Source organism: Sebastes umbrosus, chromosome 5 (assembly GCF_015220745.1).
Source record: "Sebastes umbrosus isolate fSebUmb1 chromosome 5, fSebUmb1.pri, whole genome shotgun sequence".
Taxonomy (NCBI): Eukaryota; Metazoa; Chordata; class Actinopteri; order Perciformes; family Sebastidae; genus Sebastes; species Sebastes umbrosus.
The window spans coordinates 20338685-20354966 of record NC_051273.1 but is presented as its reverse complement, the minus strand read 5'-3'; the positions used below and the strand labels follow the sequence as shown (position 1 = coordinate 20354966).

The 16282-nt window shown below is 42.2% G+C and overlaps 1 protein-coding gene across 1 annotated transcript in view; it reads right to left on the bottom strand.

Annotated features, from left to right (window-relative positions):
- Positions 1-14550, bottom strand: part of hcn2b (hyperpolarization activated cyclic nucleotide-gated potassium channel 2b) — a 61126-nt gene extending 46576 nt beyond the window's left edge. Inside the window, exons 1-3 of the mRNA XM_037771010.1 lie at positions 13516-14550; positions 10040-10463; positions 5266-5427 (exon numbers count right to left, since the gene is read on the bottom strand). Coding sequence (XP_037626938.1) covers positions 5266-5427; positions 10040-10463; positions 13516-14384 — 1455 coding nt within the window. The 5' untranslated portion in view covers positions 14385-14550. The remainder of the gene's footprint in view (positions 1-5265; positions 5428-10039; positions 10464-13515) is intronic.
- Between the last annotated feature and the right edge of the window lie 1732 nt (positions 14551-16282).

The following is a 16282-nucleotide window of genomic DNA, read 5'->3' as shown; positions in this document are numbered from 1 at the left end:
TTAACGCTGCGTCTCTCATTCATAGCCGCTCCGAAGAAGATCTCTGACCTTGGTTACCCCGAGACGGAGAGCAGCAAAGCACACCAGGCGGGCCGCGCCCACCCGGGTGCTCGCTGGCATTGTGGCATCTCATTCGGAAAATTGGCATAAACAACTCGCGTCACTCTGAGGCATCACAGAGAAAAGGAAAGGAGTGAAGCCTGACAGCTTAGAGAACAATATGTTTTCTCTGCGTTCATACCTTTTGTTGATATTTAACATTATGCACAAAAATGTCATCGTGCAATACAGACGCGGCATGTTCTCTGAGATTGGAAAACATCAACACAAAATGTAGCTTTGAATTGGAATTGAATACTATCAACACATCTATATATGCAGCTGTGAGCTGAGAAAACTCCAGATGCCGAGGGGGCAGGCATGTCTGAACACTATATGCAGGGTACAAGTTGGAGGTTAATAACATCCAAAATAGGGGTGGGGAAAAAAATCTATTCACCTATGTATTGCGATTTTTTTTTTTTTAACGATTTTGAAATATATTTTTTTAATGCCAGAATCGATATATTTGCTTCATTTGAGTCCATGCGGAGGTAGAAGGAAGTTACCGCTTTTATTGTTGTAGTCTGAGTAACGTGACATCACATGCGTTCCGTATCTGTCAACCAAAACAAACCACAGCGAGCCGAAACGAGAAAGTAGAAAATGGCGGAGGGTCCACATGGATATGACCTGCACCCTCACATTTGAAATCCAAAGTGGTAAACACTACACGTACAGTAAGGTATGGAAAGAATTTGGGCTTCACACACTGCAAGAAAAGCAGAGCTAGACATGATGGCTAAAGCTGCATGTTAACTCTGACATGGACAGGAAACGTTATTGTATTGTGGTAATGTGCGGTCGAGCAAGCCGTCACTCTCATCTTCGTGGTCAAATCAGCCGACGCTACAACTGTAGAGCACCCACATGACATTTATGTTAAATGCATTCAAACGGCCCCGATGGAGCTGACCATGGATGTATAAAGAGAACGGAGCTGACGGCAGAGCTAGTAACTGAGGTAGTGGCTAGAAGGGAGCCAGCAAACTGGGGAAACTCTCGCGAGATGGTGAAGGTTAGGCATTGACTTTGAATACTTAAGGTTAAGCGACCCGACGACCTGTCGGGCAGCGAGTCTCGCGAGAGTTTGTGCAGATCTCAGATCAGATTTCGCAATTTGCAAGCTCCCTTCTAGACACAAACAGCGACTGACTTGGCAGGTTAGCAGAAGTATACACATGTGACTATGTCCGGAACTGTTTATACAAAATACGTATATGGAAATAAGATTGATTGGATCATATTCACCAGAAGTATAAAACATTACATGTCCCTTATAAATTAAATAGAAAATAACACTAATTTGTGAGGGAAATGTCTTTATTCCCTCATTTTGGGGTTGCCGGAAAAAAAAAAGAATGAATGCCTGACAATGACTGATATCTTTGACTTCAGGACATCTCTGACTACATACATGCTGAAAGTCAAACATTTTTACTGTATCAGTTTAGATATTTTCCACAGTAAATGTCCCTAGAAGTGTATGATTCAACTTTTTTCCCATTGTCTACAATTGTCTACAGTTAACAAAAATCGCAATAAATCGTAATATGGAATCGCAATACTTAAAGGGACTTGTTAACAGCGACACCTTGACAGTTACGTTATTGCCTCCCGACCGCAGCCGGCAGTCGAAGACATCGGCACCCGGTCGGTAATGAGACGATAACGTAACTCGTTGAGGAGCCCCGTCACTTCACAAGACACGGAAAACCTCTGTTGGTCTGGAGGAGCTGCAGCATTTATTTCTGCACAAATGTCCACTGTACATTCACTAGATATTCTCAGAGCTAAACTAACTCTTCTGCAGTGTGGAGTGAGTGCGCATTCACGTCTAGAGGTGGGGCGTGTACGCGAGAATGCGCGCTCCGTCTGAGTGAGGGCAAGCAGGCAGAGGAGACGAGGCTCCGGCCACACGCAAGCGCGCATATGCGAACGCATATGTGTCCCGACCCGCTACATTTATACGCTTAAAAAGTTACAAACAGTCCCTTTAAAAATCGCAGTACATAATCAGAATAATAATCAGTATACAGAATCATCACCCATGTATCTTGATAGTATTGAATAGGGAGATACAGTCGGTGTATCGTCCCAGCCCTAATCCTAAATTCAGTCACTTTATTCCTTCAGTCAAACTAAATCCAAGTGTGTGGAGACGGTGAGATTGAGAAAAAAAAGATGGCCAAGGATGAAACGAGAGATGGAACGATAGAGAAGCAACAGTGATGTCCCCCAGGGTCAGTGGGTGTGAGATCCATCTGTTCCTGGAGATCACATGCACACACACACACACACATGCATGCAAGCACACCACTGGGTCATAGTACACAGTGTTTTCAGAGGACTATTTTCGAGAGCTGAATATCACAAATCTATGTGCCAGAATTAGAAGGTTCAGCATTTGATGCCTTTCTTAGAGGCGTCAGACTGCTCAGGAAACAGCATGATAAACGCACGAGGAAGGAATCATCCAGTCTGTTGAACCTCACAACAGACACAACAACTATGTGAAGGTCCGTCCAAGAAATAGTTTGAAGCCAGTTATAATTATTGGCAGCTTCAGATGCTACAGCAATAAGTAGCAGTCGACCAGTAACATCTCTTGGCTCTGTCGCAGTGCTGGACCGGTTTATAGGGCAGATGATGTTGATGTCAATCAGGAAACTGTGTCTTTCAACACTAATGCCAACTATTTCTCCTCAGCCTTAAAGGACCAGTGTGTAACAATTAGGGGGATTTATTGGTAGAGATGGAATCTCATATTGATAAGTTTGTTTTCTTTAGTGTATAATCACCTGATAATAAGAATCGTTGTGTTTTTGCTATCTTAGAATGAGCCGTTTATATCTTCATATGGAGTGGGTCCGATATCTAGTCTCCTATCACAACATCAATCTAAAATCTATATATTGCCCAGCCCAATATACTGTATGCTCAGCATCGTGGGTCACAGTATATTTCATATATATGAGTTAAAAAAAAAGAAGAAGTGTGACAGACAGGTATTGAGCAACAGACAGGCAGATGTGTTTCACTGCTCACATCCCCAGACTCCTCCGTGCCTCTGGCTCCGTCAGTCACCAACTCCCAGTCCGTTATCTCAGATACAGAGTGACGAGTCAGACAGGATGGAAGGGATTAAAAGCCCCAAATGATAAATACACAAACAGGGAGAACGTTTCCTGATGTTTCCTGACACCTGATGTAATGGTACAGCCATAAAAAGCACATTTGCTTTAATAGTGTTGTAGATACAGTTGTTAGTTTATTAGTCTCATCTGGCAAAAACTACTGCAGTCTAATACAACAGTGCTGCAATAAATCATACCTCCATTAAAGCTGCAGTCGGTAACTTTGAGCAAATATGATAACAAAAAAAAAACTGTCACTATATCCTGGCAGTACGATCATAAATCATGTTCATCTGTATCCTCCAGTATCATAATGGCAATGGCAAGATTTCACCGCGCCCGGAGGAAAACAACCAATCAGAGCCGAGCGGTCTCTAAAGCAGCTGTCAAACTCACAAACTTCAATCAAACTTTCAAACTAGGCAGCGCTGATCAAATGTGAATCAAGATTCTGTTACTATAATGCCTATTTCTCGCCTTAAATGTTTTCAGAAACATCTTGTAGTGTACTGTTTAGCTGTAAAATGAGAAAGTTGGTCGGCGGTGCTTGGTTTTGGCTCGACTGTTTTCAACATGGCGGCCGGGTCACAAACTTGAACAAGATGTTTCTGAAAACATTTGAGGCGAGAGATAGGCATTAGGCTGCATTCACACCAGATCAGGCGTTATGGCGGAAACACAAGTCTTCCCATTCATTCTGAATGGGGGTAGTGCTGTTGGGCTGCGGCTGCAGCGGCCACAGGGGGTGCCGATAAAAACTCAGCGACCCGATGTCACGGTGCGGTGGCTAATCACGTAACCGGCGATCCAGAGCTGTGCAACCCAGCCAGGAGGGACCAAAAGACGTTAATCATCACAGTTAGTGGGCCATTAAATTCACTCTCCCACACCACCGCACAAACCCTGCGGCGAATCGCCGCAACACCTGATCTGGTGTCAATACAGCCTCACAGTAACAGAATCTTGATTCATATTTGATCAGCGCTACCTAGTTTGACAGTTTGATCAGAGTTTGCCATTTTTGCGAGCAGTGATTGACAGCTGCTTTAGCATTTGCTCTCTCTGATTGGTTGTTTTCCTTTGGGCGCGGTGAAATCTTTCAAATGCCATTATGAGCACAGGAGGAGCAGAGGAACATGATTTCTTTTTTCACAGATTATCTGTCTCAATTACTATGGTCAGGATATAGTGACCGTTTTATAAAAATAACTTTTTATCATATTTGCTCAGAGTCACTGACTGCAGCTTTAAGGTTATAATGTCAATATTTGTTGGAGAGGTTTTAGAGGTTTTGATTCAACTTTATGGACATTTGGAAGCTGTAGTTTGTGATACTTCTGAATTTTATTGATTAATTGTGGATCTTTTCTTCTTCTAAAGCTTCTTGAGAGGCGATTTAATGAGAATATTGGGGTTCAAGAGGTTGGCTTAGCAAGTGATGCTCCTGTTTGTCAAAAATACTGGTTGATTGAATTTCGAAACAAACAAGCTTTTAATGATTATTCATTAATAATCTGGTTAGATCATTGTTTTTCATGCAGCTTGAGACTTTTTCTTTCATGCCAGCATTAATTTAGGAGAAAACGTCTCCTAGTGGCCCGTCTATCAGCAGATGGCGAGAAGCTGCCCAGAAGGAGGGAAGGACATCTGAGAGGAGACGTAAATAAGAGAGAGAAGAAAGAAGAAAATGGCTAAAGAACAAACCACATGACGTGCTGTATGAACTGAGTGAAAACAGGCTCTTTTGGTCATCCCTTACTCCTGCTTTCTGTACGCTGGCGTGTCTCCTGGGTTTAACTAGAGAGGGTTTAATTGAGGCCAGTCCTGCGTGTGCATGTGTGCAGACTCAACTTTAAATAAATCCTATTTCACCATCTGTCCCTGCAAATAACACACCTTTGTGCTCCATGGGGGATGTGCTTTATGCTTTGGTTTTGCAGTAATTGTTCTTTCAAACTTCACATACTGATATGTGATTGTGTGACTTACACATATACACAAGCAGACACAAACACAGCATTTCACTTACCACCATCTTGTTGAGGGAGACCCAGCAGTCAGACGGAAAGTCCTGCAGCATGGGAACAAGGAACTGGAGACAGCCATCCCAGTGACACAGCAGCAGCATCATACCAATCAGGTTGAATATTCGCATCACAGCGCTGGCCAGGTCATAGGTCATGTGGAAGATCTGTCAGGAGGAGAGGAGACGGGCAGAGAGAGGGTTACCGAAGGGGAGAGGAGGAAAAGACAGAGATAGATGTGTGAGGGGAATGAAAAATCTGTTTATACAGATTGAGGTACATCAACAACAGCTCATACAGCATGTTCACTTTATTCCTTTTAGCTCTGGGCAGGTAGCAGAAGTTTTACCCCCAAAAAATAGCTGTCTGCTGTCAAGAATTGAAGACAAGAAAAGCAAAACAATGAGCTAAAAGACGCTGAAGGGAGCTGCTGAGTCAGATGGTAATACTTTGTGAGTTTGACACAATAAAGCCCCGATCAAACAGATCACGTTTTAACAGCGCGGAAAAGCGCCCGACTATTAACTATTTGGGTTGTGTACAGTTCATGGTTTGCATTAATGTAACATTAGCACTCATGTGGTGGTTGCCTAGCAACAATATAAAATAAAAAGATGCAGCAGCCTGCAAAACGCGCTCTGTCTGATCGGGCAACAAAAACTAAATGAACATCATGCTGTACTGAAGAAGACTTGAAACTAGCGATTGAGACCATAAACTCATGTTTACTATGTTTACTGAGGTAATAAATCAAGTGAGAAGTAGGCTCATTTTCTCATACACTTCTATACAATCAATTTACAAACAATTTTGCAACCAGAGGAGTCGCCCCCTGCTGGCTGTTAGATAGAATGCAAGTTTAAGGCACTTCCGCATTAGCTTCACTTTTCAGACCCGGAGGTTGCCACCTGCCAGCAAGACACATCTAAACACACGCACACACTATCCTGCCTTATAGTTCACATGTAGGACAAATTTCTGGTCTCAAGTGAGAAATGAGCCTTTGTTTTTGATATAAGAAATCATCAATAAAGCAGGGCTTTCTAATATGCATAAATATATATTATATGCAGACATACATCCAGCATCTGGCTTACTACCCTGATAGGATAATACTCTGTCCCTGGTGGGGAATATGCTTTTGCTAACGATTTAGCGAAGCCTCCAGGTGGCCCGGCTAAGCGAGGATTTGACAGCAGAGCCCACACATTGATGTTAACCTACCCTCATGCACAGACACACACAGTGGTAACGAGGCCTGGCCAGTAGCCAGCGAGAGCCTCACTGAGTGGTGTTTACAAGGCTTTGACCACAACACCAGCTCCACGCAAATGAGCCTTCCTACCTGAGGGGAGTAAATCTAAAGAAACAGCAGAGCGAGGCCGGCCGGGGCTGCTGATCAAAGCTTCATCAGCGTCTCATGAATGAGCTCCTGTTCATTTTCCCCACCTGGTTATAATGTAGACCCTCAGCCTGACACTATTGTGCTATGATTGAGGATTGAATGACATACAGCATGTTGTTTTTATGTTATTGATTAGAGAGATCATCATACCATGTTTTAAATGGTTTCCCCTGTCATACTCATTATTTGAAGTACATATATATCAATTAGAAATCCAACTAGATTTCTCTCGTGTCACTTCTGGTTCCAAAAAAATAAGATGGCGACGGCCAAAATGCCGACCTCGAGGCTCTAAAACGGCAGTCCACAAACCAACGGGTGACGTCACGGTGACTTTGTCCACTTCTTATATACAGGCTATGCTTGTTAGTGTCAACACAAGAAACACATTCCTCCATCCAAACAGACCAACACACACATATTAAACTCCACCCGCTAATGTGCGTGATTCTTGCTCATGTCGCTCTGGGCCTTTTCTTATGGTCTGTGTTTGGCTGTTTTCACCAAGCGTCATGAACTTCTTTGACTTTAACCTGTGTGTAATTTACATGGAAAGTTCTTTAAATGCTCATAACACTAGTGGCACCTAGTGGTGTGGTTGCAGATTGCAACCAACTAAGTACCCCTCCTCCGCTCTCTCCTCCCTTTACAAGACTGCGGTAACGTGAGCCGCCGAGGAAACCGTGGAAACGGAACCACGGTTTTGCACTCCGCAGTTTCACAAGCGTGTCGGAGAACTACGGTGGCCTTCAGGTGACGTAAAAACATTAAAAGCTCTTGTTAGAGCCAGTGTTTGATTTATCTGTTCTGTAGAAACATGGTGGACTCCGTGAAGAGGACCTGCTCCCTATGTAGATATGAAGCGCTCGTTCTAAGATAATGTAAACGCAAAGATTCTTAGTGCTAGATGATTGTACACTAATGAAAACATAGTTATGAATATTATAATCCATTTCTGCAAATAGATGCCCCAAAATGTTACACACTGGACCTTTAAGTACTGCGCATCTTAGCTGTCTGTGCACTAAATATCTCCTCCTTAACCCCCACATCTAGAATATCTACATATATTCAGCATCAATGTGTGGTTTCTACTTGGTGGATATTCGAATATTTATCAAATATATGTTTCTTCTTCATTCTTCACTCTTCTTCATATTTCAAGTTTCCCCTTCCCCTTGTAAATTAACTACAGACCAAATGCCAAAGACATTACTTTCTTTACTTTTTCCCTGCTATAATGGCCTTGGCTAATTTGGAGAAAGCGAAGGGGAAACACAGTGTGAGGCTCTGCTCTGTGATTAGGAAGCATTCCCATCATGATTAATGAGGCTCCAGGACTAACGTCCCCTCCCGCCCCCCGACACCCGAACAGCACCTGGCCATGTGTCACTGTCAGACCACAATCTAGGTCAAAGCACATTACTGTGACCACAACTCACAGCCTGGAGAAACGCAGATAAAGTACTTTCTACTCTTCTGTCTGCTGCACATCGTCAAACACACGGATGATTCAGATGACAACGTTTAGAGAATGAACCTGATGAATATTACTCCCACAAATCTCCACTCTCATGCACCCGCTCCCACCCGTTCACCATCATTGTCTGTAGCTCATGAAAAAGGCATCCTCTCTAAGGCATGTGCAGCAAGTGGAGAGCCTTGATACGAGCTTCCTGCCTCAGGAAATTGCTCTGGTTATTCCCAACAGCGCTTATCTCTGCTTCTGTGTTGGCCGTACAACAAACACACACACACCGGTCTATTCAAAAGTCATGTCACAAATACACAACCTGCTCTTTCTTTTTTTTAAATTATGAGCACAGTTGTTGGCCACAGCTGAGCTAAGCGGTGAAATCATCACCACGCTAAGATGATCTTTTAGGAAACCCTGCCGCGGCGAGCTGAGCTAAGCTGAGCCGAGCTGAGCTGGGCAGAGAGGAAACACAGCCAGATGCGTTCGGATCGAGCTGAGCAGAGCAGAGCTCGGCAGAACGGAGCCGATCGGGGTAAAAGGCTGAGTCGAAGCAAAGCAGCATTCAGCTGCGAGTGTTTGAATCAGTAATTGGGGTTCTTGTGGAGCTCAAATTACCAGTCTGTAATCAGAAGAGCAGTGGTTATTTATTCTCAGAGAGAGGGAACACACACTTTGGATTATATATACGAGCACATAGCAGGACACTGTGTTTATGTAGCATATGGATGCATCTATCTTATTTCATATAATGTGATCAGAAAGCTGGTGTAGTTGCACATTAAAACAATTATAAAAATAGGGAAAAAAGCTAGATCTTGTTTTGTTGAGAACAAAAAAAAAAGGTAATTAGTGTCTCCGGTGGTTCCTTCTTTGGAAAATCCCTCTTCATTTCCCCACTAATAAGCTCAAATTAATTTTTCATGAATTCTTAACCACATCAGGGTTCTAATGAGCTATTATCCAGCTATCAGGTTTATTGCTATACAACACGGTAAAACCTCAGTTTTTGTGTGTCCTAATTAAACAGAGGGTTGTTTTGATGTACTAACAGAATTACTCATATTCTGACATAAACCACTGCACTGGAATCCAATATTGTATTATTAATTAGAGCACAGTCGGAGTCTATTTTTATGAGCAAACACAATTTAAAGTGGTGGGGAAATACTTATTATATAATATCCAAACTGCAGCTTACTTCTATACAGGAACATCAGCAGAGCTGCAACAATTCATCGATTAGTTGTCACAACTATTACATTTATCACCAATTACTTTGATAATTGATTAACTGGTTTGAGTAATTTTTTAAGAAAAAAAAGTCTAAATTCTCTGATTCCAGCTTCTTAAATGTGAATATTTTCTGGTTTCTTTACTCCTCTGTGACAGTAAACTGAATATCTTTTGAGTTTTGGACAACACAAGACATTTGAGGACATCATCTTGGTCTTTGGGAAACACTTTTCGACATTTTCTGACATTTTAAAGACCAAACAAATAATCGAAAGATTGATGGACAACAAAAATAATTGTTAATTGTATCCCTAATTGATTTCAAATTTGACATATTATCACCAAACATGTTTGTTTATGGAATATCAGCCCATATATATCATCCCATATCAGTCCGGTTACAGAGAGGCACAGCTGTACGGATGGCTTAGGTTAGCGTGACAACGACCATTGCCTAAATATAGCACACAATCTACAGCAGCGGTGCTCAGGCTGTGTTCTTCCCTCGTGTATTTCTCTCTTTCCAAGTGCCAATACATGATTTTGTCATCTTTATTAGCATAATGTTCTAGGCCATAAAGTTTAATTCTCCAACCTAACTCCTTCTGGTTTGAGTAACACCCAAACCCTTTCATTGGATCATGAATCTTGAGTCTCAGCTTACCTCCTCCCACTGGTGGATGTAACGGATGAGTCTGGACAACCTCAGCAGCCGCAGCAGACTGAGGATCTTGGTGAAGCGGACGATGCGGAGCGCCCGGGCCGTCTTGTACACCTCCGAGTCCATCCCTCTCTCCACGATGAGGAAGATATAATCCACGGGTATGGAAGAGACGAAGTCCACCACGAACCAGCTCTTCAGGTACTTCATCTTGATCTTCTTGGGGTCGAGGATGATCTCGGTGTTGTCCTCGAACACGATGCCGGTCCTGAAGTTCAGCACCAGGTCCATGAGGAAGAAGGTGTCGGAAACCACGTTGAAGATGATCCATGGGGTGGTGGTCTCTTCCTTGAAGAAGGTAATGCCCACGGGGATGATGATCAGGTTGCCCACCATGAACATCAGCATGGAGAAGTCCCAGTAGAACCTGTAAAGCAGTGGGGAGAAGATGGTTAGAGACTGTCGCCCCTAAACACAGTGACACATGGCTGATCTTTTATGCTTTTTCCACTAAGTGCACTGTATCTTCTCCTGGTGAGGTAACCTATACCATCTGACTCAGGACAAGGTCAAACCAAGGACAAGCAGAGAGACAGGAACATAACAGGAAAGATACAACAACAGACACCCACAACAGTGGAGCTACTGATGGAGGATGCCTCAGCAATTATCACAGCTATTGTGTTCCATATCTGACTACATGTTGTCCAAAACAACCGCTTACAGATTACTGAAGACCATGAATCATGTTTTCTTCATGTAGATATCAAACCTTGTCCGGTAACTTGTATACAAGGTGTGAAAATGGCCATTGAACATTGGCTGCTAGCCAAGCAAATTATTTTTAATGAACCGGAAACGAGGTAAACCAAATGGTTTTAGCACGGAGAACTGGCAAAATGACTTTATGAAATTGCTATCAATGGAACAAGCTGATCTAATTCTCCAAGACGATTAAATGAATTGGGACTGCCAATCGATTAAAGTATGTAATCACGATTAATCACACATTTTTTATCTGTTCAAAATGCACCTTAAAGGGAAATTTCTCAAATATTTAATACTCTTATCAACATGGGAGTGGGAATATATGCTTGCTTTATGCAAATGTATGTATACATTTATTATTGGAAATCAATTAACAATACAAAACAATGACAGATATTATTCAGAAACACTCACAGGCATAGAAGTGGGCATGTCTGTAAAGGGGAGACTCGTGGGTACCCATACAACCCATTTTCATTCACATACTGTATCTTGAGGTCAGAGGTCAAGGGACCCCTTTGAAAATTGCCATGCCAGCTTTTCCTTGCCAAAATTTTGCATAAATTTGGAGCATTATTTAGCCTCCATCCCGACAAGCTAGTATACATGGTTGATACCAATGAATTTCTTCGGTTTTATAGTTTCACATGATACCAGTATATTCACTCTTTAAAAACTGAGCCCACTACAACCTAAAAATTGCACGTTGTGTTAACGCATTAAAGAAATTAGTGGCGTTAAAACTAAATTGCGTTAACACGTTATTATCCCGTTAACTTTGACAGCTCTAAAATAAATCCTCAGTTTCAGCCCTCGATATGTTACAGTCATGGTTGTTCAGAAACCCTAGGTTACACTGCTCTCTGATCAGCTGAGAGTAGGTGGGAGCCTGCAAAGCAAAGCAAAAGGAGAAACTGATTGAAGAGCGTTGCTGAGTCATGAATGTTCCCTGACATAATTCCCCACAAAACCACTAATCAGCACTATATTAAATGACATTTTCATCGCAAAGTCTGAGTCACAGCCAGTTAAAGGCTCTAATAATTGCCTTCATCTTCAGACTGCTGCTGTTTAACACTTGAGAGAACTGGAGGAGCTGTCCTCGGTGCTGAAACAGATGTTCAGACGCATTCCAACTCAATGATTTAACTTTACCAACTTCACCTCAAGTTTATCTTTAAGACAAAACTCGTTAAACAAAGCCTTTTTGCTTGTTACAAATACATAAGTCATATTGTAGTTAACCTAATATTTGAGTCTTTATCAGTCCCTTAAGTTGGGAAACTGGAAAATTAGTCGACTAATTGGTCATTTTGGTCTTAGTCGACTAAGATTTCTTAAGTCGATTAATCGTTTTTATGCTTTTTTCATGCTGAATGACTTATTTCCAAGAAACTTACGAGCACATGTCTGGTAACCACAATATTTAAAGTGGAGCTTTTGTGTGATTCTTTGTGGAGAATCTCAGTTTTACAGATCTGTTGATTAACCCCCTGAGACCCACAATCCCGACTGACTTTACTGTCTCTCAGAGGCTGAAGCAGGTTCGGTTTTAGAGCTAGAGTGAAGATACAGATATATGCAACCTCTTTACAGACATGCCCACTTTATGATAATCACATGCAGTTTTGGGCAAAAACAAAGCAATTTTTGCTTGCAGTAAATGTGTAATGGCCTTAATCCTTATACACTTTCGCAATTGATTTTAAATAATTAATTAATTAATGTTTTGTTCTGATTTATGACTAGAACAATTTGACACAGTGCTGAGCTGTATTTCAAATTAACCTTCAGGTTCCCAGCTTTCAGATTCAGTACACCACTTCTATGTGACATCTGCTGTTGACCTGCTATCTCCCCCTAAAGACCCCCTGTACCCCCCTAAAAAAAGACAAAAACAGGTCTATTGTGGGTCTCTTAAATCAACTAATCGATTAGTTGACACAATCGTATGAGTGTTAGTAGAATTTGTTTTGGTCAATGACATACGTCACATCACAACTGATGATTAGATTTGGAAAGGTTTTACCTCTTTGTTATCAATAAATAATCCTTCATTATGGATCAAATTCTCCCCTGAAGTTTACAGTTTTTCCCCCAGAATTTTTAATTAAATAAAAATAGCCTATAGGGGTAAATATCTAATATTATTTGGATTTATTTAACTTGTTATTTTTGTTATTTTATTTTCATCTTGGCTACAGCTAAAGTGCCTTTATAAATACCTGAATAATATTATATTATATTTTAGTATTTGTTTCCAAGAAACTTATGAGCACATCTCTGGTAAACACAAGATTTAAAGTGGTGCTTTTGTGTGATTCTTCGTGGAGAAATCAACTAATTGATTAGTCAAGGACTGCTCATATTTGGAAAGTGTTACCTCTTTGTTATCAATAAAAAATATTTCATGATGGATCAAATTCTCCCCTGAAGCTTAGTTTTCCCCCCAGAATTTTAAGCTAAATAAAAATAGCCTATAGGGGTAAATATCTAATATTATTTGGATTTATTTTTGTTATTTTATTTTCATCTTGGCTACAGCTAAAGTGCCTTAATAAATATCTAAATAAAATGATATTATATTATAGTATTTTCTCATATAAAGTTTGATATGGAAAGGGAGTAGCAGACAGTGTGTTCAGCTCTTTATCTTCCATGCAAACTCAATGTGAGAGTGTGTGCACTGTGTTTATGAACCTAACTCCTACCTGAAGTCGCTGTACGGATGGATAATCCAGTTCCCTGCTGACTTTACGCGCTCCTGTTCCTTCTCCACCGCCTTCTGGCTGCCGAACATGCGCAGGGAGAACTTGTTGACTCCTGGCTGCAGCATGGAGCTGAACTGTCTCTGCATGTACGTCTGGTTCCCTCTGTCGTCTCCATCATCCGCCACTATCTGAGAGCCGTCCTCCGCTTTGGAAAACGTGACGGAGTTTCTGGAGTGCTGACTCGGAGTGTGTCCTTTACTGGTCGGAGGCGCGTTGGAGAAGGAAACTCTGGAGTCCTTCTTCTCCATCATCCTGACCTCTGAAGTGATGGAGCAGTCCATGCTGGCTGCTGCTGCTGCTACTCCTCCATCATCTGGCTGCTTCTCCTGCCTGCAGAGGAGAGAGGAGAGACTCCCTGAACTGGTTGGGTCCCTTCTACAGTCTCCGTTTTTGTTGCATATCATGCCGATGGCTCCGTCTCCTGTCACTGTCCCTCCTGCCTCCTGGCACACTGAGTCCTCCTCTCCAGAAGCACCATCCCCACGGATGAACAGAGCAGCAGAGGCTGCTGAGCTGCTGCTGGCTCTGGCTCTGGCTCTGGCTCTGACACTGACAGGTGCGCAGGAAGAGTCCTGCTCGTCTTGAAGGAGCCACAGCTCTTTGTTGGTGTTGGTGGAGTTTTTGCGCGTAATGGACGCAGCTCCGCCTCCTGGAGTCAGTTTCTTCATCTTGGTTCCTCCGCTGCTGCTGGTCAACCCATGGTGATCCACGCTGTTGGATACTTGAGGTGATGGAGGTGATGGAGGTGGAGGTGATGGTCGAGGCTGCTGGAATTTGGGCTCCTCCTCGCCGTCCTCAGCCTCGTCCATCACAGCCGGAACAAAGACAACACAGACAGACAGAGAGACAGATGGATAGACAGAGAGACACACCTTGAACCTGGCGAGACTGGGCGGAGGAGGAAGAGGAGGAGGAAGAGGAGGAGGGAGTGTGTGGAGTTCAAAGCAGAAACAACCCCTCTGACACTCTGACACACACACACACACACACACACACACTCTGACACACACACACACACGCACACACACTCTGACACACACACACACACACACACACACACACACACACACACTCTCTGACACACACACACACACACACACACTCTGACACACACACACACACACTCTGACACACACACACACACACACACTCTCTGACACACACACACACACACAGACTCTGACACACACACACACACTCTGACACGCACACACACACACACACACACACACACACACACACACACTCTCTGACACACACACACACACACACACTCTCTGACACACACACACACACACACACACACACACACACACTCATTACACACACTCTGACACACACACACACACACACACACACACGCACACGCGCACACAGACACACATACACACACACACACTTTAGGATAACAGCGCACAGGTGGCGTTGCTATGGCTGCAACCTGGCTGCTGTTATTGTGTGTGTGTAAAAGAGAGATGGAGATGATGACAGCCTCACCTTTGGGTTCCTACAGGTAGATTATTATTATTGGAGAAACTATGTTATTGTGTTTGTTTGTGTGTGTGTGTGTGTGTGTGCTTGTGTTTGTGTGTGTGTGTGTGTAAAAGAGAGATGGAGATGATGACAGCAGCATCACCTTTGGGCTGCTACAATTAGATTTATATTGAAGAAACTATATGTTGAACAAAGGAACCTGAAAGAAAACTATTTATCTAATAAATAAATAAATAAATACATAATAATAAACTCACCTGACAGGATCAAGGACAAAGGTGACAGATGAAGGTCACATTAAACCACCAAAGTTCTCCATCTTCTGTCCTCCACAGTTGATCTCAGGTATCAGCCAATAACCTGTCCGGTCATGGTCAGCTGATCCATAGTAATACTAGGCTTCCCTCACTGAGAGAAGGTGTTTTAACAGCAGCTGCCTGTTGCTTTAGGTTGACAGTCTGCCAGTATAGTCGAGGGTCCATCATCCTTGGTTAAATGGCTTCACCTAGTGGAGGAATAGACGCACTGCGCCTCTCAGGCTCGAATAATTCCAATATCTCCGTCGTTTGAGAGTCCATTAACAAATTATTTATGGAATAAAATCGATGTAAGCACTTCATAAATCCATGACACGAAAAAAAGTCACGTATTAAACTCCATTTGTCAGCGTTTAATCTTCCAAAACAAACATTTTCACTGAGGTCACTATTCGCTCTGCTGCTTGCCACACCCAATGAGAGGTCCATACCTGCATCTAATGAATGAGACACGCCCTTCCTGTGGCTCCACCTATACACAGTGTTACACTATAGAATGAAACAAGACTAAATAAACTAGACTGAAATAATAATTAATAATAACTAAATTAAATGATATTCATATATTTACATAAATATAATTTAAAAAATCAGTTTTGGCTCTAACACTACCCATTAGGACTCAGAGGAAATACTAATATCTTGTAATAACCTGATGCTTTTGTGACATCACCAATTCTGGACCCTAATTGCACATCAGCCCCTTAACAGATGCATTCACTGTTTTTTTTGTTGTTGTTTTTGCTGCAGTCTTATTTTATTATCTTATTCTTATTGATTTACAATAATAACTATATACATACATTTGCATAAAGCAATCATATTTGTCCACCCCATGTGGATAAGAGTATTAAATACTTACAGAAATTAAATACTAACAGATAAAAAAAAAAAGT